The sequence below is a fragment of the Populus euphratica genome, unplaced genomic scaffold (genome assembly GCF_000495115.2).
Source record: "Populus euphratica unplaced genomic scaffold, PopEup_1.0 scaffold185.1, whole genome shotgun sequence".
Lineage (NCBI taxonomy): Eukaryota > Viridiplantae > Streptophyta > Magnoliopsida > Malpighiales > Salicaceae > Populus > Populus euphratica.
In genome coordinates this window covers 519,410-545,907 of record NW_011499982.1, presented here as the reverse complement: position 1 = coordinate 545,907, position 26,498 = coordinate 519,410, and the positions used below count along the sequence as shown (strand labels likewise).

General features: G+C 31.1%; 3 protein-coding genes and 1 pseudogene across 3 annotated transcripts; 2 read left to right on the top strand and 2 right to left on the bottom strand.

Annotated features, from left to right (window-relative positions):
* The first annotated feature begins 1,914 nt into the window (after nt 1–1,914).
* CPB (Subunits of heterodimeric actin filament capping protein Capz superfamily) lies at nt 1,915–5,486 on the top strand. Its single transcript, XM_011046519.1, has 8 exons — nt 1,915–2,322; nt 2,531–2,601; nt 3,037–3,150; nt 3,401–3,483; nt 3,564–3,637; nt 3,771–3,890; nt 4,826–4,921; nt 5,075–5,486. Exons 1-8 carry the CDS (start codon nt 2,194–2,196, stop codon nt 5,162–5,164), a joined length of 777 nt encoding a protein of 258 aa, XP_011044821.1. The 5' UTR covers nt 1,915–2,193; the 3' UTR covers nt 5,165–5,486.
* Nucleotides 5,487–11,451: 5,965 nt separating this feature from the next.
* On the bottom strand, nt 11,452–14,055 carry LOC105139884 (uncharacterized protein OsI_027940-like). The gene is made up of 6 exons (XM_011046517.1): nt 13,867–14,055; nt 12,471–12,657; nt 12,221–12,383; nt 12,078–12,121; nt 11,925–11,979; nt 11,452–11,800 (listed from the first exon to the last, which is right to left on the bottom strand). The coding sequence occupies exons 1-6, from the start codon at nt 13,869–13,871 to the stop codon at nt 11,694–11,696; spliced, it is 561 nt and encodes a 186-aa protein (XP_011044819.1). The 5' UTR covers nt 13,872–14,055; the 3' UTR covers nt 11,452–11,693.
* Nucleotides 14,056–18,532: 4,477 nt separating this feature from the next.
* Nucleotides 18,533–20,475, top strand: LOC105139885 (Tetratricopeptide repeat (TPR)-like superfamily protein). The gene has a single exon (XM_011046518.1). It carries the CDS (start codon nt 18,641–18,643, stop codon nt 20,375–20,377), a length of 1,737 nt encoding a protein of 578 aa, XP_011044820.1. The 5' UTR covers nt 18,533–18,640; the 3' UTR covers nt 20,378–20,475.
* A 1,630-nt stretch (nt 20,476–22,105) lies between these two features.
* On the bottom strand, nt 22,106–23,024 carry LOC105139906 (sphinganine C(4)-monooxygenase 1-like; annotated as a pseudogene).
* Between the last annotated feature and the right edge of the window lie 3,474 nt (nt 23,025–26,498).

Here is a 26,498-nt window from a genome sequence, read left to right as displayed (position 1 = left end):
AAAATATTATTTTAATATATTTCAATATAAAAAACATTTTAAAAATTAACAATAAGTTATCCCATGAACTCTACTTCAAAGAGGGAATTGTGTATGCGTGGTCTTTAAATGTTATTGATTTCTCTCTTTATAAAAAGTGGATGTGATTAAAAAAAAGACTTACAAGTCGACCAGTATCATTTTTATAACCCGTACAGACTACCTTCAAAATAAATGTTCACCCTTCCATACCAAGGTTGAAGAATTTTATTTTTTTTAATGAAAAGCAGGTTATATCGCAACGCTAAACAGAGTTGAACAGCGGTCGGAAAACTTGAAGTTAAGAGCTTGATAACTTGTCATCCAGAGACAGGAGAGGTCAATGTAATCCAATTTTGCAGGGTAATTTAATGGACACATGTGGTTTCTGTCGGGAAATAAAATGATGTGATTGCTGGCTAATTTAACGATGTATTCAAAATTTCAAATATAAGATTCATGTGAGACCACATCCTGCTGGAGAAGAAGGAAACAATTGCTTATTTTTTTATCATAAGCAATCATGGAGGCAGTGCCTTGCAAACCTAACCAATACCTAACAATCATTACAGATTACGAAGAAGACTTGGGGGTTGTTTAGTCGTCTGATGCAACCACCATTTTATTGAATTTTGAATTCCCTTTACTTGAAAACAAAAAAAAATTATTTTAATATATTTTTAAATTTAAACTTAAAAAAAAAAAACAATTATTACCTTATTTTTTTACACCCCTTTAAACCCTCAAATTCCATTATATCTTTATTTATCTCCCGTGTTGCAATAAACCCTCTAGTATTTGTCATTAGTGTATATTTGAGGTTGCAGTATATAATATTTTTTTAAAATATTTCTTATTTAAAAATCAAATATACTTGAGTGTAAAAGCAAAAACAAACTATATCTTAAATGTAAAAAAAAAAAAAAGGAGAGAAAAAAAAACCCGAAGGTAAAATTACTTGATCAACTTTTTTTTATAGCTGCAAGTGGGGTCTCATAATGGGACGCAGACACAAACAATAGCCATCTCCCAGCTCGTCGCTCGTCGCTCGGATAAATAGACAGATAAGTGTAGCTGTGGCTTCTACTCGACTCCTCATTGTCTACTGCAGACAGACGGGGAGGAGGGGTAAAGGTGGAACTAAAGAGGTCCCCTAGAAAACATGCATCACAACTCATATCCACGCAACCCCTCCTCCTGTTCCTGTTATCCCTTATGCAAGTGATTCCAGTGAGTTGATGACCCACCAAACCCACAGTGGACAAGCTTTGACAGATCAAGCTACAATGATCGCCATTTCTCTCTCCATCGCACACTTGTTGTGACGTAAATCTCAATCCAGCTTCTCTGCCAAAATTATAGATAAGCGACGACATGTCAATGGGTAATTGTTCGTTGCCCACGTTAATCTCTCCACCAATCTATTTCTCAGGACAAGGAACAACATCAAATATCCAGCCCCGCAATCAATGTATTTCTTGATTTTAAACTAGGTAAAAAACGACAAGTATAATTACGATACGGGGAAAGAGTGAAACTGGGCCCTTTCTTTTTTTCTTCTCAATTATAGATGTTTTGGTAATTTATATATATTTCAATTAATCTATTAAAAATTTAAATTCAATAACATGGATAAGTAAGTAACTTTGAAATTTATGGTATTTTAATAGATAATTTATAATAAGCAAATCTAGAATTTAAATAGTTAAATTACGCAGTTAAAATTAAAAATTAATTTTTTTAAATTATAATATAAGTTTTTATATTTTAAAAATATTTTTAATAAAATTTAATTTTTTTAATATATTAATATTAAAAAACAACCATAAGTAACTCGCATGGCTGGCCGCATGGGCTCTTTTATTATACGACATATCCCGAGAAAATATAAATAAATAAATGAATAAAGAGAAAGTGGGGGGGAAAGAAAGGAGGAGAGGGGGGACGCTGCACTGGGGCTTCATTAGTAGAAGAGGAGTGGGTTCCCGCGAGGGAAACTCGGATCAAACAACAAGAACGCGCCTATTTTTCCCTTTGCTTATCCCTTTTGAAAAAATAAATAGGAATAGGAATAGAGATTTTCAAAATCTCCATCCCTTGCTCCTCCTTGTTGGTGTGTGCGGGTGCATTGATTGATTGAGGTGGAGAAGAAGACAAAAAAGAGGAAAGAAAAAGATGGAGGCGGCGATGGGATTGATGAGGAGAATACATCCAAAACAATCAGAGACTGCTCTCTCCGCTCTCCTTTCCCTCTTGCCTCACCACTCCTCCGATCTCCTCTCTCAAGTCGATCAGCCTCTCCAGGTCGTGTCTCCTTCCCTGTTGTTAGGGCCTCTCGTCCTGCATTTGCTTTCCCTTTGGATTTCAAATTAGAGGGGTTAGGGTTTGTGTTGTTTCAACTGTCGACGAGATTGCTCTGTCTATTTGCGTGGAATAGAAGCATAAAGATTTAATTGCCTGAAAGATACTGATCTTAATTTAGAGTCTGTTTGTTTCGTTTCTCTTATTACAGGTTTTGTGCGACTTGGAGAGTGGAAAGGAATATATATTGTGTGAGTACAACAGAGACGCTGACTCTTACAGGTTTGCTCTTTCACTGTCTGGTTATTATTGTCATCGCACTTCGGATTAGTTGTTTCGTAAATAATAGTGGCGGATTTTCTAGTTTACGGATTATTATAGCTCGTCTTAAACTTCATCTGCTGTGAAGTCATAGCTTTTGCACTGGGCATTACTTAATTGAAAGGCACTGTTCTGATTTGCGATGACACAAATGCTGTTGATTTGCTGTTCAATTTTATTTTTTTTACGTATCTGAGCATCTTTTCTAGGGTTAGGTGCATGCCAGTCCTTGCTTTCTTATTGTCATGCTTGCTCATCACTGTATGGGGCTCCAATTTCAGTTTATGTCATGGGCTCGTCGAATGTTGATTTGCATCTGCTTCCGCCCTCAGTCCTGTAGAAATTGGTTCCAATTCATTATTAGTTTATGTTTTTCACTTTACATGTGCCTTGTAGATCACCTTGGTCAAATAAGTATTATCCACCATTGGAAGATGCACTGTATCCATCTTCAGAGTTGAGGAAACTTGAAGTTGAAGCAAATGAAGTCTTTGCCATTTATCGTGACCAGTGAGGTTCTTTACTTACCTCGTCCTTGAGTTGGCTTTTTTTTTTTTTTAAGCAGCTGGTTTTCATTGTCCTGATGATATTTGTTAGAGGAAGATACCCAGTATAGCTCCTTCTAAAGACTGTTCTCATTTTTTCATCTTGGGGTTTTGATAATGGAAGAAATTCTGTGTTCTGTTTTCAATCAACTGTTTTTCTGTTTCATTTATGCTGCCCATAGATTTGGAAGTTTGATCAGCCAATTTATTGGTAGGTACTATGAAGGTGGTATCTCATCTGTTTATATGTGGGAAGATGACAATGAAGGTTTTGTAGCCTGCTTTTTGATTAAAAAAGGTGAGCATTTCTACCTAAATGAGCAGTAATAAAAGTGGATGTTTCATGGTTCTGACTGGATTGCTGTTGAGGATATGCAGATGGGTCAAAGACTGGGCAGGGCAGAAGAGGCCATCTGCAAGAGGGAGCATGGGATGCCATTCATGTAATCGAGGTAAGTTTGTGCAATGGTCTGCAAATAACGGGGTTACAATCTTCACCACCCTTTTGTCTCCTTTCTCCAGCTTTCTTTCTATGCAAGTTTTCTGGTCATAATCCCAGTTTTGCTGCAACGTTAATTGTTACAGGTGGGGCCAGAAGAGGAAAGCATGGCCCACTATTGTTTAACCAGTACTATTATGCTGTCTTTGACTACAAATGATGAGTCTTCTGGCACATTCAGTCTGTCTGGATCTATTAGACGCCAGGTACATGTATTTTCTTTTTATCTTTCACATTTTTTGAAGAGGAGAATGATTATTTTAGCAACAGTATGGGAAGAATTTTTGTTCCACTAATACTGCTTGGTAAAACTCTTTTTGAGGTTTTTGCAATCCCCCTTTTCTCATCAAGAGAAATGCTTTGAGTGCTTGTAGATTAGTAGTTACCCATCTAGATATAATCTGCAAGAGATGTTGTGATGGAAGCTAAATGGTCATATCTTACGAGAATTAGACTACAAGTCTTGCAACAAGTTTATTCTCTGTTAAAGACTCATGTCATAACCTGTTTCTAATCTTCTGTAGAAAGCTGGATGTTTCATTGATTCTAATAATTGTTTGATATGGTGATCACTTGGAGATTCATGACTATTATAAAGAGCATTGGTCTATATAATTAAGAATCATCATGAAATGTTGCTTTGCCATTCAAGTAAATTGTCCTTTGTTCTTTTCTTCTCTTCTGAGAATCAGATGAAAATTATAGTCGCATAATTATTTTCTTTTTTATTACTCGTGTCTTGACTTGTTTAAAGAAACTTATATCTCTTCAACATTTAGGATTTTGCTTTTAAAAATCTTTCTGTTGAAACTGTTGATACAAAACCCACTGACTGTTCTCCAAATTTTATTTTTAATTCAAGGAATGTACAATTGAAAGTTAAGAAAAATGCCTAAAGATATTTAAACATGCTAAAGAAAGCTACAGTTAAGTAGAGTTCTTCCTTTCTTGTGCAAGAATTATGATGTATATAATGTTTTCTGGAAAGGCAGATAAGCAGCAGAGTACTCGATGTATTTATGTATTAAAGTGAATGCTGAGAAGGCAGGAATAAGACTGTCCTATTATATTGTGGCACATGTATATGTTTATTGACTTTTGATTCTGAGTTACTAGCTGATCTTCATACCATCTTTTCTAGATGAATATGGACCTCTCAGTTGCAGATGGTCATCTTTGTAACATGGGGAAGATGATAGAAGAGATGGAGGGCAAGCTCAGGAACTCGCTGGATCAGGTATGTTTTTCCTGGTGTTACTTTTAGATCCTTTGATCACCTTATGCCAATTTATTACACTATTTGCTCTTATGGTAATTGATTTAAGGACAGACAACTGATGAAATATGCTAGAATGTCCAGATGCATCCTTGTTAACAAATCCCATTACAGGTTTATTTTGGGAAGACAAAAGAGATGGTTTGCACTTTACGACCCCCATCTGAAGTTGTGTTGAGACTGCCAACAGCTGATTTGGCATGAGAACAGTATACCATAAAAAAAATACAAGAACATTTGTCTGGGAGTTGTTGTACTATCTTCTAAACTTTCGTGGATCTCTTTCTTCGCTTTTCTATTTTTCTTTTATTTGAGATCATTTGAAAAACTCTTGCGAAGCCTGTCTTCTTATTGTAGCTTCAAGCTTACCAAGACAGTTCCTTTTGCATGGCTAGGGAGCGAACTTCTTGTGTCGTTTCATTGTAGTTTTCAGTTATTGTTGCAGTTCTTGTTCAAGACCTGTTTCATGTCTATCAACTTCAGAGCAACTGCTGCTTTTTATTTATGTATTTCTTCCCTTGTAACTTCTTTTGGATTGACCAATGACCATGTGGTATAGCGCTTTAAGGCATCTGAGTTCTTAATTATATGGAACCTGGTGAATGTTAAGCAGACCCCAAGTTACGGCAGGATGAAAAACTTTCGGTTCACGTAAATGAATTTGCTGATCTACAATTTGTTTTTTCCGTCTGTCAGAATTGTCTAATTCAGAATTCTGAACTGTCCAAGCACGCAGAATGGAAAATTCATGCGCTTGCGAACGACAGAGCTGCAAGCGCGAATTGAACCTTCACATTCTAGATTTACTCCGAACAGCTTACTAATTCGTTGGATTCACTGCACTGTAGAAATTTCTAACCCAAGGAATATTATTTGAAGTTTTTGATAGATTGAATATGAAGCTCTTTAGACTTTTACTGTTGTCCCTATTTTTTCTTTTTGCCATGGGGCAATTGCCTTCACATGACATCCTGGCATTGTTTGAATTCAAAAGGTGTATCAATTATCAAGCATGACCTCATCCATTATGTTCGAGTCATAGAATAAGGACTCCATTAATTTTAATGGTTGCCCTTATTCTTGGAATGTCATTTACTGTTAATATTTTTTGAAAAATATTGCTAGGGTTATTCTTGATAACTTGGGTCTCTCAAATGATAGTATTCTAGAATGATTAAAAAATTAGTTTGCTTGAATGTTATAACGCTGAAAGCTATTGAGAAATTTGAGGTGGTTTTTATAAGGTTATAAGAAATCAATCGCAAGTATTTGAGTTAGTTTGAATTTAGTTTAAAGGAGAAACAAAAACACTTAGGTCTTTTTGGTGAAGACTAATTCTTATATCTTTTATGAAAGCTCTTGAAACTATTTTATATTACTACATTAAAATTTTATAGCTTGTTGTATGTGATGTTTAATTTTTTCTTTCATTAATTGATTTTCATATACATAAACATATCTCAATTTTATAGAAGTTAATATGTTTTTTTAGATGAAATATTCAAGAATATGATAACAAAGTATAAAAAAATATTAAGAGATCGAGAAAAACAAAACTTTTTTTATATGTGGTTATTATATTAGATACACGTTTTAAATTTAAATATGTGAGATTTTATTTTGGATGATTATATAATATTGAAAATCTTACAAAGAAGTTTAAAGATATTTTGCTAAGGTTGTGTGAGTGTTATATAAAGATTATAGAGATGAACAAGATGTTAATGTCAATTCGATGGTGGTTGATGATATGTCAAAATACTTGGCTTCTCAATTTAAAAAACATTTAGAGGGTTAATGAATGCATAATGTTATAGATTATAAGATTCTTTCTAAGGTGACATAATATATGTTAATTATCCTAGTATCTATAATTGTTTCTAAAGAAGCCTTCAGCACCAGTGATTGTACATTATATCTATTTAGAAGCAAACACTTGTTTATTGTTAAAATTGATTGTATTTAACATCAATTCCAATTGATATTAGGGTTTTCATGAATTATATTGAAAATTATAATATGAATGATTTAGGCAATTTGTCTTACAAATTTAAAATTATTTATTTTATATCATCATTTTTTTATATATGTTTCATTTATGATTTTGTTGAACTTAGTGAAAGTTTGAAAATCTATATTAATTATTTGTGGTATTGGTGATGCTAGTGAAATGCTATAATATTATTGTTTTTTATAATTAACTTACTTTACCTTGTTAATTTCCTTTTAATTTTGCATTGTTAATTATTTTACTAGTCAAACTCTAATTTGTTACTAATTTAATATTGTGTTTTTTATGGTAATTATCTAGTAGGATTTTTTTTAACTTTTGTTGTTGTTAGTCTTTTCTTCAAACTCTGTTGGAACTTTTTGTTCAATTTCTTCTAATATGAATTTGTTTGTATTAGATTTTATAATTTATTATTAATGTATTGCTTATTTATAATATGAACATAATTTGAGATGCTTATATTTGTCTAGTCTTTATATTATGGTTTTTTTTTTATTGGGCTAAAAATTTATTTCTATGTACATCTATGGAGAAAAATACAAGGCTCAACATATAAAGCAAATTTGATCATGTATTTTTTTTTATAGTGCAGTGATTTGGCTAGGTAGAAAAAAAGAAAGCAAATGACTAAATGGATTCTTGTTAAATTTAATTTTCAATTTAGCCATGGAGTAGAGTTGGTTTTGTTAAAAAGCCTACAAAATATTAAACTCAACAAAAAATTATTAAAACCTAATTTAATATAAACCCATTTAAAAAAAAACAAAAACAAGTCCTTTTAATCTGTATTAAGTTTCTTGGTTTTTAATGCCAAAAAACTTACATTGATTGAACTAAATTTAGTTCGGTTCATATTCTCAAAAAATAATATTTTTTGATTTGGTTAGATTTTTCAATCTAATTCGAACTGAATTACATTATAAACACCCCTAGTCTAAAATGTGATTTTGAGATCAACACAAATAATAATAATAATAATAATAATAATAATAAGCAAAACCTGACCGATTACCATTTTAAGAACACACTAGCTCAAAGTCATAACAAAATAAACAAGCTAATAAGAAGTTCAAAAAGAACAGATGTGAATCTATTATACAAAAAAATCATTGTATTAACAAAAGCTAAACTCTATTTGAAAAACATTATTCACCCAAACTCATTTGCATTATTCACTATAACAATATAATGTGTCTTTACTCTTCCAAAAAAAAATAATATCTTTTGATAATGAAGGTAATTTGATATTTTTACATGGCCAATTAGCCATTAAAGTTTTAATTAAGTATATATATGTCTTTTTCAATTTTAAGTACAATAAAATGATATAATTACTATCTATATCAAAGTTTTTTATACTACCAAACAAGGGTATCAAAATCTTTTCATGTTTTTAAACATAATAAAATAACACTTTTGCCCTTGAAACCGAAAAAATTAAACCATAAATCTAGGGGCTTTTCGATCTTTTCATCATAATTGTTTTTGTTATTTTTGGTTTTATAAAAAGCAATATGGTCTTTTTGCATAGATTAAACATTACTTAAATGAGAAAAGTTAATGCACATGTGTGCATCTGCTACCACGTGAAAGGTGTCGACGCGCTTTGAGTAACGTATGTGATGCCTCTCAGCAGCCCAAAAATATCCTTCTGCATGTCATTAAAAACACCTCCATGTCTTTTTTTCGAATGGTGCGGTGCGGATTTATGGTGGTGGGGTAATTTGTTGCCAATAAATCTTTATTTTTACTTTTCTCTCCCTATCAAAAATTACAACTTCGTCTTTTTTGTTATTGGTATTCCAATTTCAATCTTTATTCTTTTGACTTTAAATTTTTATCTTGATTATTTTGTAGAAGTTTTATTTACTTTCAATTTTATCTTTCAATCACAATTTGTGATATATTATTTTTTTTCAATTTGATTTTTATTTTTTTATTTTTCTATTTCTTGTTTTGAATTGTTTCATATAATTGAGATTCTTTTTTAATTTTGTTAAATTTATTTTTCTTTCAAATTTCATCATTCAATCAAAAATAAAATTAATTTGGTATTTCAATTTTGATTCTTATTTTTTTATTTTTCTATTTCTTGTTTTGAATTGTTTCATATAATTGAGATTCTTTTTAATTTTGTTAAATTTATTTTTCTTTTCAATTTCATCATTCAATCAAAAATAAAATTAATTTGGTATTTCAATTTTGATTCTTATTTTTTTATTTTTCTATTTCTTGTTTTGAATTGTTTCATATAATTGAGATTCTTTTTAATTTTGTTAAATTTATTTTTCTTTTCAATTTCATCATTCAATCAAAAATAAAATTAATTTGATATTTCAATTTTGATTCTTATTTTTTTATTTTTTTTATTTCTTGTTTTGAATCCTTTCATAAAATTGAGATTCTTTCTTAATTTTATCATTTAATATTTAATTAATTAAAAATTAAGTTTTATAATTTTTTCAGATAGGGTGCCTCCAATTTAATGTCAAAGTCACAAGTTTTAAAAATTAACTTGGATTGATATTGATTTATTTTTTTTAAATAGGCTTTACGATTTTTATTTTTTTTATTCGGTTATTCTAATTTCATTATCTGTGTTGTAAGTTTGGATAACTCAAATTGACTCGACCTTGATTACTGCAATTACAAGTTTATTGTGTTGATTTGAATTGACTCAAATCTATTTTTTAGGTACTCTTTTTATTTAATTTCATTTTTTTATATTTGATAAGTTAAGAATTAAGATATATTATTTGTTTTTTTAAAAGAAAATATTTTATTTACAGGCTATCATAATCATTTTTTTTAGTCTGGTTCATTTGTTGTCATTATTTATTTTTATTATAACCTAATTAAAATCAAATCAAATTATTTGATCCTATTAGGTCTATGACTCGTAAATTTATTTATTTTTTAATGCATTTATGATGCTTAAACATTATTTTTATGCAAAAAAAATGATGCTCTCAATTTAAAAAAAAATTAATATCAACAAAAACATAAAAGCAAAGCTTAAAAAAAGTAATGCTCTAAAAGTTTTTAAGAAAAAAAATAGAGTTAAAAGAAAAAACTAGAAAAAAATTTCAAATATAAGATTTTTCCATTAAAAAATTAGTCTATTAATTTTTCAAATTTATACAGAATTTAAAATAAAATTTAAAGGTTTTTCACCATTTTTCCTTGCAGGTTTCCCCTATTTTTCAAATGAAGTAAGAACATAAAAAATTCTTTATATTCAAATATTGTTTAACAATGTAAAAAAAAATTAAAAAAAATTATATATTTTATATTTCATTAATGTCAATACATTTAATATAATGTTTTTAGTTATCAAGATAATTTTTTCATGAAAAATTTAATTCTAATTTAAACTATATAAAATAAATATTATTTTTCAAAATTATAGTTTTAATTTTTATAAATATAATTATAATCTTAATATATTTTTTATTATTTTTATGAAAGAATTCGTTCTCTTTCTAATTTTTCATTAGAAAAAAGGTGAAGAAAAGATAGTTTTCTATTTCTCGGATTTGGTTTTGCCCCTCAGGAAGGATAAGATGAAAAAATTCAAGAAAAGGAAGGGTAGAGGGAGGAATGGAAAGGTTAACTCATTTTTAAACTATTTAAAAAGGGTAAATTAATAATATATTTTTTTAATAATATAAATTAGTTTTTGTTAAATATACATATACACTCCAATGATAAAATGACTAATAGGTAGTTTAATATATTTAATACATAATTATTTTAATAATTTAATATCATTTAAATGATTTAAAAAATTTAAAAATTACTCAAATAATTTTTAATTAACTCAACATCAAAAAATAACATTAAAAATAATTTAATTTGATAAAAAAATCCAAATCAAATTAATTTGAATAGCATCCATGATAATTTTATTAAAAACAAATAAAAAATATAAATTTATGAAAATCAAAAGGGAAAAAAAACTACTTCAAATAAAAAAAAAAAACTATCCCAATAAATGTGTTTTGACATTTTTCAATGTTTAGAAATAGCTTCTTTTTTTTTTAAGAAAAACGCTAAAGTAGCATTTTATTTAACTTTCCCTTAAAACATGAAAAACAACAGAGAAAAAAACAACTAAAATATTACTTCCTTCTTTTTGGCTCTCCGTCTAGCACATGGACTAGAGATGCTCTAATAAGAACAAGAATACTCCATCCCCCGGCAGCAACACCCGAAAATACGAGGTGGAACAGCAACCATCCTAACACTGTAATGACGCTTTAGATAATCGAGACTCGACTTCAAATTCTTTAATTTTGGTCACCATTCAATACTTGGCATTAAAAATTGCTTTAACAAGCATTGCATGGCGCCTGGTGGAGCCACAAAGACAAACTTAGAACTGGAAATTTTTTGTCTGAAGTTGAGGAGGCTGCACTCAGAAATTCCCGAACAAGAACTCGTCAACCAGCTCAAGTAATTCATCTCAAACAAAACCCTCAACGTTAAACAGGATGGAACTCATCTAGGCATGTATAGATCATCATCATGTACCATTGTATATAAAAAGAACAGATGCATGCCACTAGAAGTTAAATGGTAAGACCACATTATAACCAATAGTTTATCTCTATCACAAACTATCGTGATGTAGAACTAATGCACCTGTGATACTTTTCAAGTCAAACACTCAACAGATTTAGGTAAAATGGCAAACTCGGAGCTTTAAAACACATTCAAACTTCAAGTTTTCTTCGGGTCTGCTTCGCCACTAGCAGTTGGTGGTACCTCTTCCTTCTCTGCTGATGATGCTTCTTCCACATTCTCATCTTCGGTGTCATTTTCATCATCTACAAGGATAAGACAATTCATTATTGGACCATCAGAATAAACAGGAATAATTGCTTCGTAGTCTCGAGTGACAAATTGAGATGGGGAAAATCACATTGCTTATATATATTACAAGAGACCTACCATCATCCATCTCAGGAACAGCCCCATCGAAGCCCCCACCTCCAAGACCCATATCCTGAAACGGAAAGGAAAGGTTACGACCAGACAGCATTTCATAAATAACTAGAGAAGTGCAGTCCAGACATTTTATGCAATTACAACATTCCTACTTACGGGAAAATCAAAACCCATATCACCCATATCAGGTGCTGCTCCTCCTACCCAAAAAAAAGAAGCAAAATAAGTAAAACCAAACTGTGGATAAAGCATCACAAATATAATCGTAATGAGAATGGACGTCCAAGTTAAGGACTAACCCTTGCTTGTGAACTCCTCATCTTCATCAATCCATTTATCCCAATCAACAGTCAAGAACACTGGAGGTTTTCCGGTTGGTTTTATCAATCTGCTCCACCATTTATTCTCAGCCTTCTTCACAATGTATTGGATATTTCTTGAACCAATACCGGCCTTGCTCTCCTGCAAGTATTATCACGACAAGCTTAATTTTTGGTAAACCACACGTTCAAAATACAGGTGCAGGGATGAAACAGAAAGGGTACTTACCTCTACATTGACCTTGTCTAACAGCTCAAGTTCAATTTCATAGGGTGTCTTATCCGCCCCACTGGTAGCAGAGAAGAAAAATTTCCCTTCAGGCTCTAGTTTAAACTTCACATCCTGTGCATCGGGCAGCTGCACAGTGATGAACAACTTATCTGACCTCTGGGCCCATTTCACTGAAGGATGTCGGCTGAAAAGTTGAATGCACAAAGCAAAAGCAATAAACATAAGAAACCGTGAACTTAACATACAAATTTTACCACAAACACAGCACATAACAAACTAGTCAGCAGCATTTCATTAGATTTATGTCTGCACACTCACAATACAAAACGACATCAAACAAAAGCAACACATATTTGCAGGCAATCAAGCGTAACAAAATATAATGAGCTTTGCCCATAGGTTAGAGCAACCAGATCAGTACCACCACGCTCCATTCTACATATAACTCCTCGAATTATAAATAATAATCTTATTTTCCCAACAGGATTAAATCATTCAAAAGAAGTCTCCCACAGATTTAATTTTCTTTTCTTCATTTGTCTCCAGACTGACCTTCCTTGCACCATGAGTAAGTATATTATCAAATTTGACTATTGTATATAATTTATGCTAGTTGGGACAAAAACATGGAGATGGAAACAACCAAACACACCATAGGTCAGAAGGGTTGGCTCCTATGATATAGGAGAAGCAGCACATTGATTCCATAAAACAATCTCGGGGGAACTTTCTCCTCCTCCAACTTCCATTTCTATACAATAGCCACAATTTAAGCACTCAAGTTGTTTACAGCCTGACCATCCTCCAACAAAATATTAGACAGACGACAGCTATTGCACATTAATCGCCTACACTATATTACAGGCACTATTTAATACTCAAAAACAATTGCAAAAAAAATATATCAAGAAAAGAAATTAAGTTCGGCTCTAATTAAGTCTTTTTACTTCAAAAACTAATTTGGCATGTCCTACACCATTTTTTTTCCCTCCAATTTCTCAATCATCAACCAAACAGAACGAATTTCACTCAGAAAAATTTATTTCCTTATTTATTGGGTAAATGATTCCAATGAAAAAAACAAAAACCCCAAAACGAGACAAAAGGACCACCGTCTCCGGCAAGAGCTGCTAGAGTCACACAAAATCACACGCTTTAGCTACTTAGGCAACCACAGCCTAGATCCACCCGAGAGAGAAAACTAGTCCAAAAGACCACCAGATCCACTAATCAAGGACAAGATATACCAATATAAATAGGTCCCCGACCCTTAGTTTAGAGAAATGGGCGTCCCAATCAGTTTAGGGTATCTAACTTGTTGAGGTTTCGAAGAGAAGCTATCGAAATAAAATAAAGAAAAATAAAAAGAGAAGAGAGTGAATAAAAACAGTACCTCATTATCGTGAGTGAGAAATTAGTGCAGTGACAGATAGAGAGGAAAATGGAGTGAATGGAGAGACCTTCTTCTTCTTTGCGGGGAATTAAGAAATCAGATTCAGATATTTCTGATTTTACTGTGACGCTATGTATGTATCTGACTCCTTATAAAGCAGTCGAAGGATGCGTAAAACCCTAACTCGTCTAGATGCTTCTTCTTTTTTTGTTTCAGGGTCCTCCCGAGGGTATTTTTGGAATTGTACTTATTTGTTGTCAGTCCGGGTCGAGACTCCAGAGTCCAGATTATTCTATAAGGACGTCTTCTGGTACGTTCGAAATTGTTGTGCTTCATTTTAGGTTAAAATATATTAAAAAAATAATTTTTTTTAAAACAACATGCCAAAACTATTTAAAATATAAAAAAATAATTATTTAATAAAAAATAATTATTTTAAAAATACGAGTTCACCAGTTTTTTCAAACATTGCCTTAATATAATTAGTATTGTAATAACTTTTGTGGTTGTGGTTATAATTTGAAAAACATTATTTTATAAAAAGTATTTTTAATTAAAGTTAATTTAATATTTATATATGTCGGGTTAAAACTATGATTGAAATTGAAATTGATAAAAAATAGTTTAATATTTGGTTAAGAATGTTTTTTAAATTGAGTTTATAAAATAATATATATTGATAATTTTTAATTTAAATATTATAGATTTAAAAATTATTATTATATTATAAAATAAATAATACTTTATATAAAAATATTTTTTATTATTTTATTAAATTATTTACAATTTCATCACCTACGAAATCAATTCAACAAGGACTATTGTTTCTATAATTTCTTTGAGCGTGTAACAATATTAGATAAAATATTATCTTGAACAAAATTAGAATTGCTATTAAATTCTGTAAATGTTATGTTATCATGCAATACTCTTCTAATTTATATAATATTATTGAATAATATTAAACATTAATTTTTAAATAAAATATAATTAAAAATAAAAAATAAATTTTTTTATTTTACTAAGTTGGATATAATTCATTATATTTAAATTTAGATCGAATTTGATCCAACTAAAACAATGCTCCATCGTTCTTTACATAATAAAAGATAAATTAATTCACTCTTTACTTTCACTGTTTATTTTTATAAAGTAATTTAAAATTTTATTCTTCACTGTTTACTTTTTATAAAAAAACCTTACCCACAACTTTAATTTTGTCTTATAAACTAGCTACAACATACACTAACTCGATTTATATTTATATAAACAATTAAACTAATATCATATCCTTTAATTATTTTAGCAATAAGAGTTTTTATAAAACATTTTAATTTTCAAGAATTTCCTTCTAAAATCAAACACGGTTTGATTATGTACGATTAACCTATATTTAAATTGAATATCATAGGTACCTAAAAAGAAAAGGAAAAGAAATAAAATAAAATCCCACACTATAAAGAATTATAATTTTTTTTAATTTTTAATATTATTATATTAAAATTAAAAAAATATTAATTTAAAATTTTTGATGTTAAAAACATTCTATGATGTCGCTTGATAATACACCTGCACCAAGGGTTAAAATAAACCATAGTTTTTATGTATTTGATTATGCTAAAAAACAGGTTTTATTTTGGTAGCACCCACGACAATTGTGGCTATACTCGTGGCTGATTGGGTCTATTTGTTGTTGTATTTTAAAAATATTTTTAAAAAAATTAAATTTTTTTTATTAACTTTAAATTAATATGTTTTTAATATTTTTAAATTATTTTGATGTGCTAATATTAAAAAAAAATTTAAAAAAAATTATCATTGACATATATTTTAACACGAAAAACTATTTGAAAAATAACAACTACCATACTTCCAAACATAACCAAAAAATTACAAAATTATGCTTTGCAACAACAACTAACCTCATTTTTATTGAGAAGCTAAGAGAAATAAAAAGTCAGCTCAACGATTCATCTTTAATTAGTCTTTGGAATTGCAAATTCTATATGGCTGTAGCTTGTCTTCCCCCAACATTATATTGAGAGCAGGTAAAAGATGACTTCCTGAAGCTTCCCCAAACATTACTCATGGGTGAGTTTGTTTTTCATCTGTTGTATCTACGGTATAGAAAAACACAATAAAGTATCTGGTAATTATAAGAATTGTGTTTTATATTATGGACTTATTAAAAAAATAAATTTAAAATACAGTTTTTATAAAGTAGTTTGTATATATTTTTTAATTAAGTTTTGTAAAATACTACTTGTTTCTATGTTTTAAAATCGTTTTTAAAAAAAGTGATAATTTTTTTTATTTTTTTCTTTATTTTAAATCAATATTTTTTATTTTTTAAATCATTTTGATATGCAGATATCAATAATAATTTTTTAAAAAATAAAAATATATTATTTTAATATATTTTTAATTAAAAACACTTTAAAAAACAACTATAAACATATAACTATTTAATATTTTTATATATAATTTTTGTTGTACGTAAACCTCAACTATAATTTTTATCAAATATATATCTAAATTTAACTAAGCTATATGGATCTTGCGAGCTATTTTCTTCTTTTTTTCCATAAGCATGGTTTGTGATGGTCTGGCTGTAGCTTTTATTTTCTTTAATTTTTTTTCCACATAAAAAAATTTAATATATTTATTGATTCTTTAGTTTTAATATAATTTTAAATATTATCATATTTTTTTTAATTATTATGTATTTGATATAAAAATAATAATATTCAAATTCTTTTTTATTATTTTTAAGATTTCAAATATATTTTGAACATTATTTTATCATATTTATAATTTTTATAGCGTTAAAGTACACATAAATATGAACATACTATTTTAATTTTTTTTTATCAATTTGCTTTAACAATCAAAATTTTGTTTTAAAGAACCAATAATTACAGTTAAAAACATTACTTAGGGTTTTTGCAGGATAACCCTACTTCAACCGGATAATATGTTTTTCTATCCTCTTCTCCTCATGTTTTTTTTTTGGTCTGCATAAAATAGTGTATTTTTTTTTATGGAGAAAAATCATTCTATTCTCGGAAAATGAACTTATTTTTCATTAGAAAAAAATAAATTGTCTATTAGTAAACAAATCCAAAATGTCTAAAAAAACCTCGGTGCCCAGAGTGAGCTATTAAATCAGGGAGTTTTATTTTAATGTGGAGAGTTAATTATTGTGCCACACTTTATGAAATAAAATACTATATAATGAAAAATGCTTCTAAAAATGTGAATTGTTGTTTAAAATTTATAATTACTAATATACTATATTTTCAGTATTCATTTAATGCTAAAATCCATTTCCACCTCAAATTTGTATTTTTTTTCATACTGATCCCTATAGTTTCATTGAAAGTTCATTTTCATCCTCTATTTTTAATATATTTTCTAGATTTGGGCCAATTATTTTAGTTAAAGTTCATTTTGGTCTATTAATTCTTCACATTTTCCATAATGATACCTGTATTTTTATGTGAGAATCCATTTTGGCCCCTTGATTTTTCATTTTTACATATCTGGTCCCTTTTATCTTGATGACAATGATTTCTTTATTTTTCATAATGATCCTATAGTTTTACATATTTATATTTGAGTTCTAAACTTTGTATTCCGTATATTTCAGTGTCCATGAGTTGAGAGAAAAGTGAGAAAGTCATTATAAATAAGGAGGAGATAGAAAGCTTTGAATATGCAGAACGAGAGGGCCCATCTTTTCAAGTCCAAGAGCACTTACTTTTTGAAATGGCTCTTCAATTTTTCTTTGAATAACTTTTTTAAAATAAAGTTATTAAAATGATATTTAAAAAATTATGCAACAGTGCTATAGTTTTCAAATAACATTGGAGGACTAGATGGTAATAATAATAATTATTCTGTGAATGAATATGAATCTAATATGAAGATTTTCTTAAAAAATATATTATGAATATCTGATAAAAATAAAATATTTTTTTTTATCATTATTGGATTATTTTTTTCTCTTTAATTGAAACTTACTTTATCATGGTATGCTTTTATTTGAAAAACAATGTTTGTAATACAAAAAAATATTTTTGTCAAAATAAAAAGAAATTCATGAAAAAAGAGAGTTTTTATTAAAAAGATATATATTTTCAATTTAATTTAAATTATTAAAAGTTCTTTTGAATATTTATTTTTATTTTTATTTTAAAACAATGTTGCTAATAAAAAATCCTCTTTCATTTTAAAAAATACATAAATAAAAAAAGAGATTGTTGCCTGTATATATATACTAGAATTTAAATCATTACATTTTTTACGAAAAACTATTTTAATTGTTACAGAATCAAATAAAAATAATTCAAAAAATGCTCCAATGCGATAATGAATAGTTCGCAAGCATACGAAAAAATGAATCGTTTGTCTTCGTAAAAGAGTTTTTTCTTATCATAATTTATTCATAGGAAAAAATCTTATATAAATAATTATTTGAGAGTGATAATTATTATTTTTTAAAATTTATTTTTGATATTAGTATATTAAAATAAGGTAAAAAAACATTAAAATAATTAATTAATTTTTTTTTAATTTTTAATAAAAAAAACTTTGAAATATTTGCCAAAAACTTTTTAAATCCACAGCTGTAAAATGTAAGCAAACAATTAAAAAAAAAAAGAGTATAAACGCAGAAGTTGCATTCATGGCTTGGTGAAAAAGCTCCCGGCTATGGGCAGTCTTGTTTCAAAAGACAGTCAAATTCCTCCTTTCAGTTGTTGTGGATGATGGAATGGCCAGCTCGCTAGACTCCTTGCTGTCAAAGGGCACCACTCTCTCTCTTCCTCACACAAAACAACTCCATGCACACCTCTTCACCACGGGTCAATTCCAACTTCCCATCTCCCCTTCCCGCTCCAAACTTCTCGAACTCTACGCTCTCTCTCTCGGCAACCTCTCCTTCGCTATCTTAACCTTTTCCCAAATCCGCACTCCTTCCACCAACGACTGGAACGCCATCATCCGTGGCTTCATTCAAAGTCCAAACCCAACTAATGCTTTCGCATGGTACAAATCTATGATCTCTAAATCCCGCAAAGTAGACGCCTTAACTTGCTCTTTTGTTTTAAAAGCATGCGCTCGTGTTTTAGCTCGTTTAGAATCGATTCAAATTCATACCCATATTGTGCGCAAAGGGTTTATAGCTGATGCTTTGTTGGGTACAACTCTGTTAGATGTTTATGCGAAAGTGGGTGATATCGATAGTGCAGAGAAGGTGTTTGATGAAATGGTTAAGCGAGATATTGCATCATGGAATGCATTGATTTCTGGGTTTGCTCAAGGGAGTAAGCCTACTGAAGCTTTGAGTTTGTTCAAGAGAATGGATATTGATGGGTTTAAACCTAATGAAATCTCAGTTCTTGGCGCTCTCTCTGCGTGTGCACAGTTGGGTGATTTTAAAGAAGGTGAGAAAATTCATGGATATATTAAAGTTGAACGGTTCGATACGAATGTACAGGTTTGTAATGCCGTTATTGACATGTATGCTAAATGTGGGTTTGTTGACAAAGCTTATTTGGTCTTCGAGAGTATGAGTTGCAGGAAGGATATTGTTACATGGAATACAATGATCATGGCATTTGCAATGCATGGTGAAGGGTGTAAAGCTCTTGAACTTTTTGAGAAAATGGACCAATCCGGGGTGAGCCCAGATGATGTGTCGTATCTTGCGGTACTATGCGCTTGTAACCATGGCGGATTAGTTGAAGAAGGGTTTAGGCTGTTTAATTCAATGGAGAATTGTGGAGTGAAACCTAATGTTAAACATTATGGGAGTGTAGTTGATTTGTTAGGCCGAGCTGGGCGGCTTCATGAGGCCTATGATATTGTCAATTCTATGCCGATGGTGCCCGATATAGTGCTCTGGCAAACTTTGCTTGGTGCTTCCAGGACTCATAGGAATGTAGAAATAGCCGAAATCGTTTCTCGGAAGCTTGTGGAGATGGGATCTAATCATTGTGGTGATTTTGTTTTGTTATCTAATGTTTATGCAGCACGTGAGAGGTGGGCTGATGTGGGGAGGGTAAGGGAGGCAATGAAGAACAGGGATGTGAAGAAGGTGCCTGGACTCAGCTACATTGAAGGTAATGGTGTAATACACAAGTTCTACAATGCTGATAAGAGTCATGAAAGTTGGAGGGAGATTTATGCAAAGTTGGATGAGATTAGGTTCAGGGTCAAGGAATATGGGTATGTGGCTGAAACAAGCTTTGTGCTGCATGATATAGGGGAGGAGGACAAGGAAAACGTTTTGGGTCATCATAGTGAGAAGTTAGCTGTGGCTTTTGGTTTGATTAGTACAAGTGAGGGAACACCAATACAAGTGATTAAGAACCTTAGAATATGCGGGGATTGTCATTTTGTGATCAAGCTTATATCAAAGATATATGATCGAGAAATCATTGTGAGGGATAGAGTGCGGTTTCACAGATTTAAAGAAGGTTTCTGTTCTTGCAGAGATTATTGGTAGCATTAAACATTAGTTAATTTCAATTTCAGTACAATCATTGCTCAAAAGCAATAATAGAAAGCAAAAAATCACAGCCCATCTGAGTTTCCTTTGTTTTTAGCTCTAGTTCTCTGTTCCAGCATGCTCATTGCATTGACTAGACCTTCTACTAATCCGCATAATTGCTGTTAGCACACCTTCGGACCATTATGATGCTGCCAGGATTATGAAACACAATGTTAGAATTATTAATTGATCGACGAAGGAAAATCTTTAGCTTTTGAATTGCTTTCAACCAAGTAAAAAGCAATTTATGGTGAAATCCTCTTTTCTTTGGTGAAAAAACGGCGTTTCTGAAAGCAAAGTCAACTAGTCACCCCAAATAACTTCTATCAATACTAGTTGTCATGTCCACGTAGTGCTACGGATGTATAATATATTTGTGTATTATCATAAATTTATAAAAAATCATAATTTTTTTTTAAAACACTATTATAATTTACAATATTTTCAAGAAAAATTAAACTAGAAAGTTAAATTCTTAATTAATTTAATATTAAAAAATAACATAGACAGAAATAATTTAAAAACATCATAGAAAAACAAAAAAAAAATGTAAAAAACATTGTAGTAATCTATAGTGTTTTATAAGAAAATATACCATTGTAATTTTCAATCAACTTAATATTAAAAAAATTATAATAAAAAATTATGTGAGGAAATATTTTAGCAATCAATAGTGTTTTTTTAAAAAATACAAAGCTAAATTTCAATTAGCTCAATATAAAAAAAATTTACAAAAATAATTTTGGAGAAAATTGATAAAAAATATGTGGAGAAACACTATAATAAGGAAAAATCATGTGGGGAAATACTATAGCAATCCACAATATTTTTTTAAGAAAAAAATACAAAGCTAAATTATCAACCAGCTTATTATGGAAAAAAACAAAGAAAAAAAAAAGTTATATAGAGAAATATTGTAGCATTTAATAGTGTTTTAAAGAAAAAGCTATAAAACTACATTCTCAACCAGTTCAATATTAAAAAAATAAAATCAACAAAAATAATTATAAAAAAAACATATTTTTTTTTTAAAAGAAACAAAAATAAATAAATAAATAAATAAAAATACATGAGGAAAGCTAAATCTAAATTTTCAAACAACTTAATATTAAAAAAATCAACAAAGAGAATTTAAAAAAAAAACGTGGAGAAATATCATAGCAAAACAAAAACCATGTAGGGAAAATACTATAATAATTTATAATATTTTTTTTATAAAAAACACTACAAAGCTAAATTCTCAATCAACTTAATATAAATACTATAATAATTTATAATATTTTTTTTATAAAAAACACTACAAAGCTAAATTCTCAATCAACTTAATATAAAAAAATAAAAATGATTATTTTGGGAAAAAAAATCATTAAAAAAAGGAAAAAACTCATATAAAAAAGCATAGTAATAATTAATAATATTTTTTTTAAAATAACAGTTAAATTTTCAACTAGTTTAATATTAAAAAAAATCAATAAATTTTTTTTAAAAAAAATATATATAATTTTTTTTAAAAAGTAAATCATGGGAAAAAAACATGTAAAAATAATAAAAAAAATAAAAATATTAGTACAACGAAAATAAAAAGTGTAAAAAAAGTTACAGTAATTTTTAGGGGATTTTTAATTATTACTTTTCACTCAAGTACATCAAAAACAACAAATTGGAACAGTAAATGGCACACAATAAAAAAGGATATGTAACATACTGATATAACTCAAAATATAGAAAATACAGTTCTTTTGGGTAGGTGGGTACAAAGCACCATGACCAGCTGGACAAATATACTGTCACAGAACTAGACAAGGCACGCGCAATAGACATGCTTCTAGCTTACAACGTCAACTAAAAATTCTATTCATTTTCCCAGGAATGGCACAACCCAAGCCAGAGAATATTCCTTCGTAAAGTGAAAGCTTCAAATAATACAGGCCAAGTGTCAAATTGTGACTAGCCCTTAACCAGCCTTGCCTCCAAACCGCCCTCATGGCGCTTCACAGTAGTGCAAGGCATATGAGTCCGTAGAAGTTTATCCCGTAGGGAGAAGCATATCTGATAATAATTGTACTTTGTGCCTGGGAGTTGGTGGATGTCATGATAAGCGGTGTTGTTCTGGAAAAAGATATGGAATATATTGCCAGGCAGCCAGAGCCCACAATGATCATCAGCTGTTTTAACTACAGCAGAGCAGAAGAAAAGCACTGATGTTCGTGCAGTCATTCCTCGGATGAGGAACGAAATGACACCACCCAGTGTGTCGAGCAAGAGACCCTCGAGAGGATGATTATAAAGGGCCCCAAGGGCATAAAGTACGACTAGCCTGTGATGCTGGGAGTGGACATGGCGGCATAAGAATTTGTTCTGATGCATGTGGCGGTGCGCAATGTACTGCCATTTGTCCATGAAAAAACTTTCCAATTATAATTTGCATGATTTGGATAGAAATAGAGGGCTGGATTCTGATTCATTCGCTGTTGAAGGCAGCTGCAGCAACAATACATGTGTCAGAATAGAATATTTTCTCCAAGGATCAAGTAAACAAGTGTTTAAGGACATGAAAATCACTTCCTGCTTACTCGGGAGAATAAAATAGAAAGAAACCCATAATCTTTTTAAATGCGAGAGATACGAGAAAAAAAGAAAACAGAACACGTTTGTGGAAGTAATAAAGGTCCGTTCAGCTTCAATCAATCATGAACACTTAAAATCTTGCATGTTGAATCGACATCTAGAAACCAAAAGGATTTTCATCTTTTTCCCTGCCTATTGGCTTAACATCCATTCACACACACAAGAAAATTAACACCTGTTAAAGATTGTTTGAATTTAATTTATTTGTTTTCTGTTAATAAATCCTATTGATAGGAATCACAGTTGTGAATTACAGCTGTTAAGTGTGATCAAATCAGCAAGCCTGTTATTGCTGAGCTGATTAAGTCGTGAGTCTGTTGCTATTATTTAGCTGTTTTTTCTGAGAATTAGTTACAATGTAAGGCTATTTATAAAGCCAGTTTATCTTCCAATAAAACAAGTTGATTACGGTTCAATTTATTTGTTAGCAATCTGATAATTAACATTTGGTATCAGAGCTTGTAAACGGGCCCTGTCATCTGAAGCAGCAGTCTTCTATAAACACCAGAAATGGCATTTGAGGGAAACACGAGTGGCTATGTACAACCAGCAATTCCAAGGCTTGATGGTTATTATAATCATTGGAGCATGCTGATGGAGAACTTTCTCAAATCAAAGGAATATTGGGCACTCATTGAGGAAGGAATTCCCGAAGTAAAAGAAGGCACAATTCTGACTGAGGCACAGTCAAAGGCGATATCAGACCTGAAGCTGAAGGATCTGAAGGCAAAGAATTTCTTATTTCAAGCGATAGATCGCACTATTCTTGAGACTCTTCTCAAGAAGGACACTTCTAAAGACATATGGGACTCTTTGAAGAAGAAATATCAAGGCACCAGTAGAGTTAAACGTGCCTAGTTGCAGGCTCTTCGTAAAGAGTTCGAGATGCTGCACGTGAAAGGTGGAGAATCTGTTAATGACTATTTTGCAAGAATACTGACTACAGCGAATCAGATGAAAATGCATGGTGAGAAGTTTGAAGATGTGACAATTATAGAAAAAATTCTACGCTCTATGAATTCTAGGTTTGATTATGTGGTATGCTCAATAGAAGAATCTAACGACATTGATATTATGTCAGTAGATGAGCTGCAAAGCTCACTAGTTGTGCATGAACAACGCATGACTAAACACATTGAGCAAGAACAAGCTCTTAATGTGACTTATGCTGTAAGACCCTTTGGAGGAGGCAGAGGACGTGGAAGCTTCAGAGGAAGAGGACGTGGACGTGGTCGTGGCACTAGAGAAGGAAACTTTGGCAAAACATTTGTTGAATGCTAAGACTGGTCACTTTCAATGGGAGTGTCCCCATAAAAAGGAAGAAAAAGCAAACTTTGCTGAGATAGAAGAAGAAGAAGAACAGATGTTGTTGATGGCTTACATAGAGAACAAGCCAGCTGGAAACGAAGAAATGACAAACTTTGTTGAAGAAGAGGGAGAAATGCTAATGATGGCCTACACAGAGGATAATGGAGCAGTGGCAAGCATTTTTGAAGAAGAAGAGATGCAATTGATCACCTACACAGAGAACAATGGAGCTGTGGTAGAAATGCTATTGATGGCCTACACAGAAATCATACCAGCTGAAAAGGGAGCAATGTGGTATCTTGACTCTGGATGCAGCAATCACATGACAGGAAACAAAAGCCTGTTTTGTGTTCTAGATGAAGTTTTTCGAGAAAAGGTCAAGCTTGGAAATGACTCAAACATGAGTGTTATGGGAAAGGGAAGTATTCAAATGCTGGTAAACAACAAAATACATAACTTAGATGATGTATTTTATATACCAGAACTTAAAAGCAATCTGATCAGCCTAGGACAACTGCAAGAAGCAGGATGTTCAATTCTGCTACAGAGAGGAAGGTGCCAAATCCATGATTCAAACGGGGAATTAGTGGTTAATATCAAGATGTCTGGAAATTGAATGTTTTAGCTCATAACAAAAGTTACTGGAGATCAAACTTGTTTCCAGACATCTAACCAAGATTTATCTTGGTTGTGGCATTACAGGTTTGGACACTTGAATTTCAGTGGACTCAAGACTCTGCAGAAAAAGGAGATGGTAAGAGGGCTTCCTCAGATCAATGATCCCTCTAACGTATGTGAAGAGTGTGTGACTGCAAAACAACATAGAGAATCATTTCCTAAGGAGAGCACTTGGAGAGCCAATCATATTCTACAGCTGGTGCACTCAGACATCTGCGGTCCATTGAATCCCACTTCCAACAGCCACAAAAGGTACTTCATAACCTTCACTAATGACTTTAGCAGAAAAACGTGGGTGTACTTTCTAGTAGAAAAATTAGAAACCATTGAAGTGTTTAAGAGATTCAAAGCAAAGGTTGAGAAGGAGACAGAAAAATTCATCCAATGTTTTCGAACAGATCGCGGTGGAGAGTATACATCCAATGAGTTTGTAGATGTATGTGAAAGAAGTGGAATTAAAAGACAATTGACTGCTGCGTACACACCGCAACAGAATGGTGTATCAGAAAGGAGAAACAGAACCATCATGAATATGGTAAGAAGTTTACTAGCAAGCAAGAACATGCCTAAAGCCTTCTGGCCCGAGGCAGTCAAATGGAGTGTATATGTTCTCAATTGAAGTCCAACATTTTCTGTGAAAAATGTGACGCCAGAAGAAGCTTGGTCAGGTCAGAAACCAACTGTTAGTCAGTTCAGAATATTTGGTTGTGTGGCATATGCACACATTCCAGACCCAAAGAGAATGAAACTTGATGATAAGGGAGAAAAATGTGTACTGCTTGGGGTGAGTGAAGAATCCAAGGCATACCGTCTTTATAATCCTATAACCAAAAGGATTTGTATTTCTAGAGATGTGGTGTTTGATGAACACAACAGCTATTATTGGGAAAGCACTGACAAAGGAAATCCAATGGCTCTTGAATTGGAAGACAATGGAAAAGCTGACGCTGAAGAAGATGCACACAGTGGTGAGGGAGAATGTGAATCAGGTAGTATGGATCAAGTTACCGAGACATTACTACCTGAGACATCTGAAACTCCTATACAAAGCATGCACAGATCAAGGAGAAAACCAGCTTGGATGATTGATTACACAAGTGGTGAAGAACTTGCTGATGAAGACTCATTGGCTCATCTTGCTTTGTTTGCAGAGAGTGACCCGATTACTTTTGATGAGGCAATTAAAGATTCAAAATGGAGAAAGGCTATGGATGCAGAGATCGAAGCTATTGAAAGAAACCACACATGGGAGCTAGCTGAATTGCCTGAAGGAGAAAAAACAGTGGGAGTCAAGTGGATTTACAGAACAAAGCTAAATGAAAGAGGGGAAGTTGACAAGTTCAAAGCTCGATTAGTTGCTAAAGGATATACACAAAGGTATGGAATTGATTATTCTGAAGTGTTTGCCCCAGTAGCAAGGCATGACACAATTAGAATGATTATTTCGTTGGCTGCTATGAAT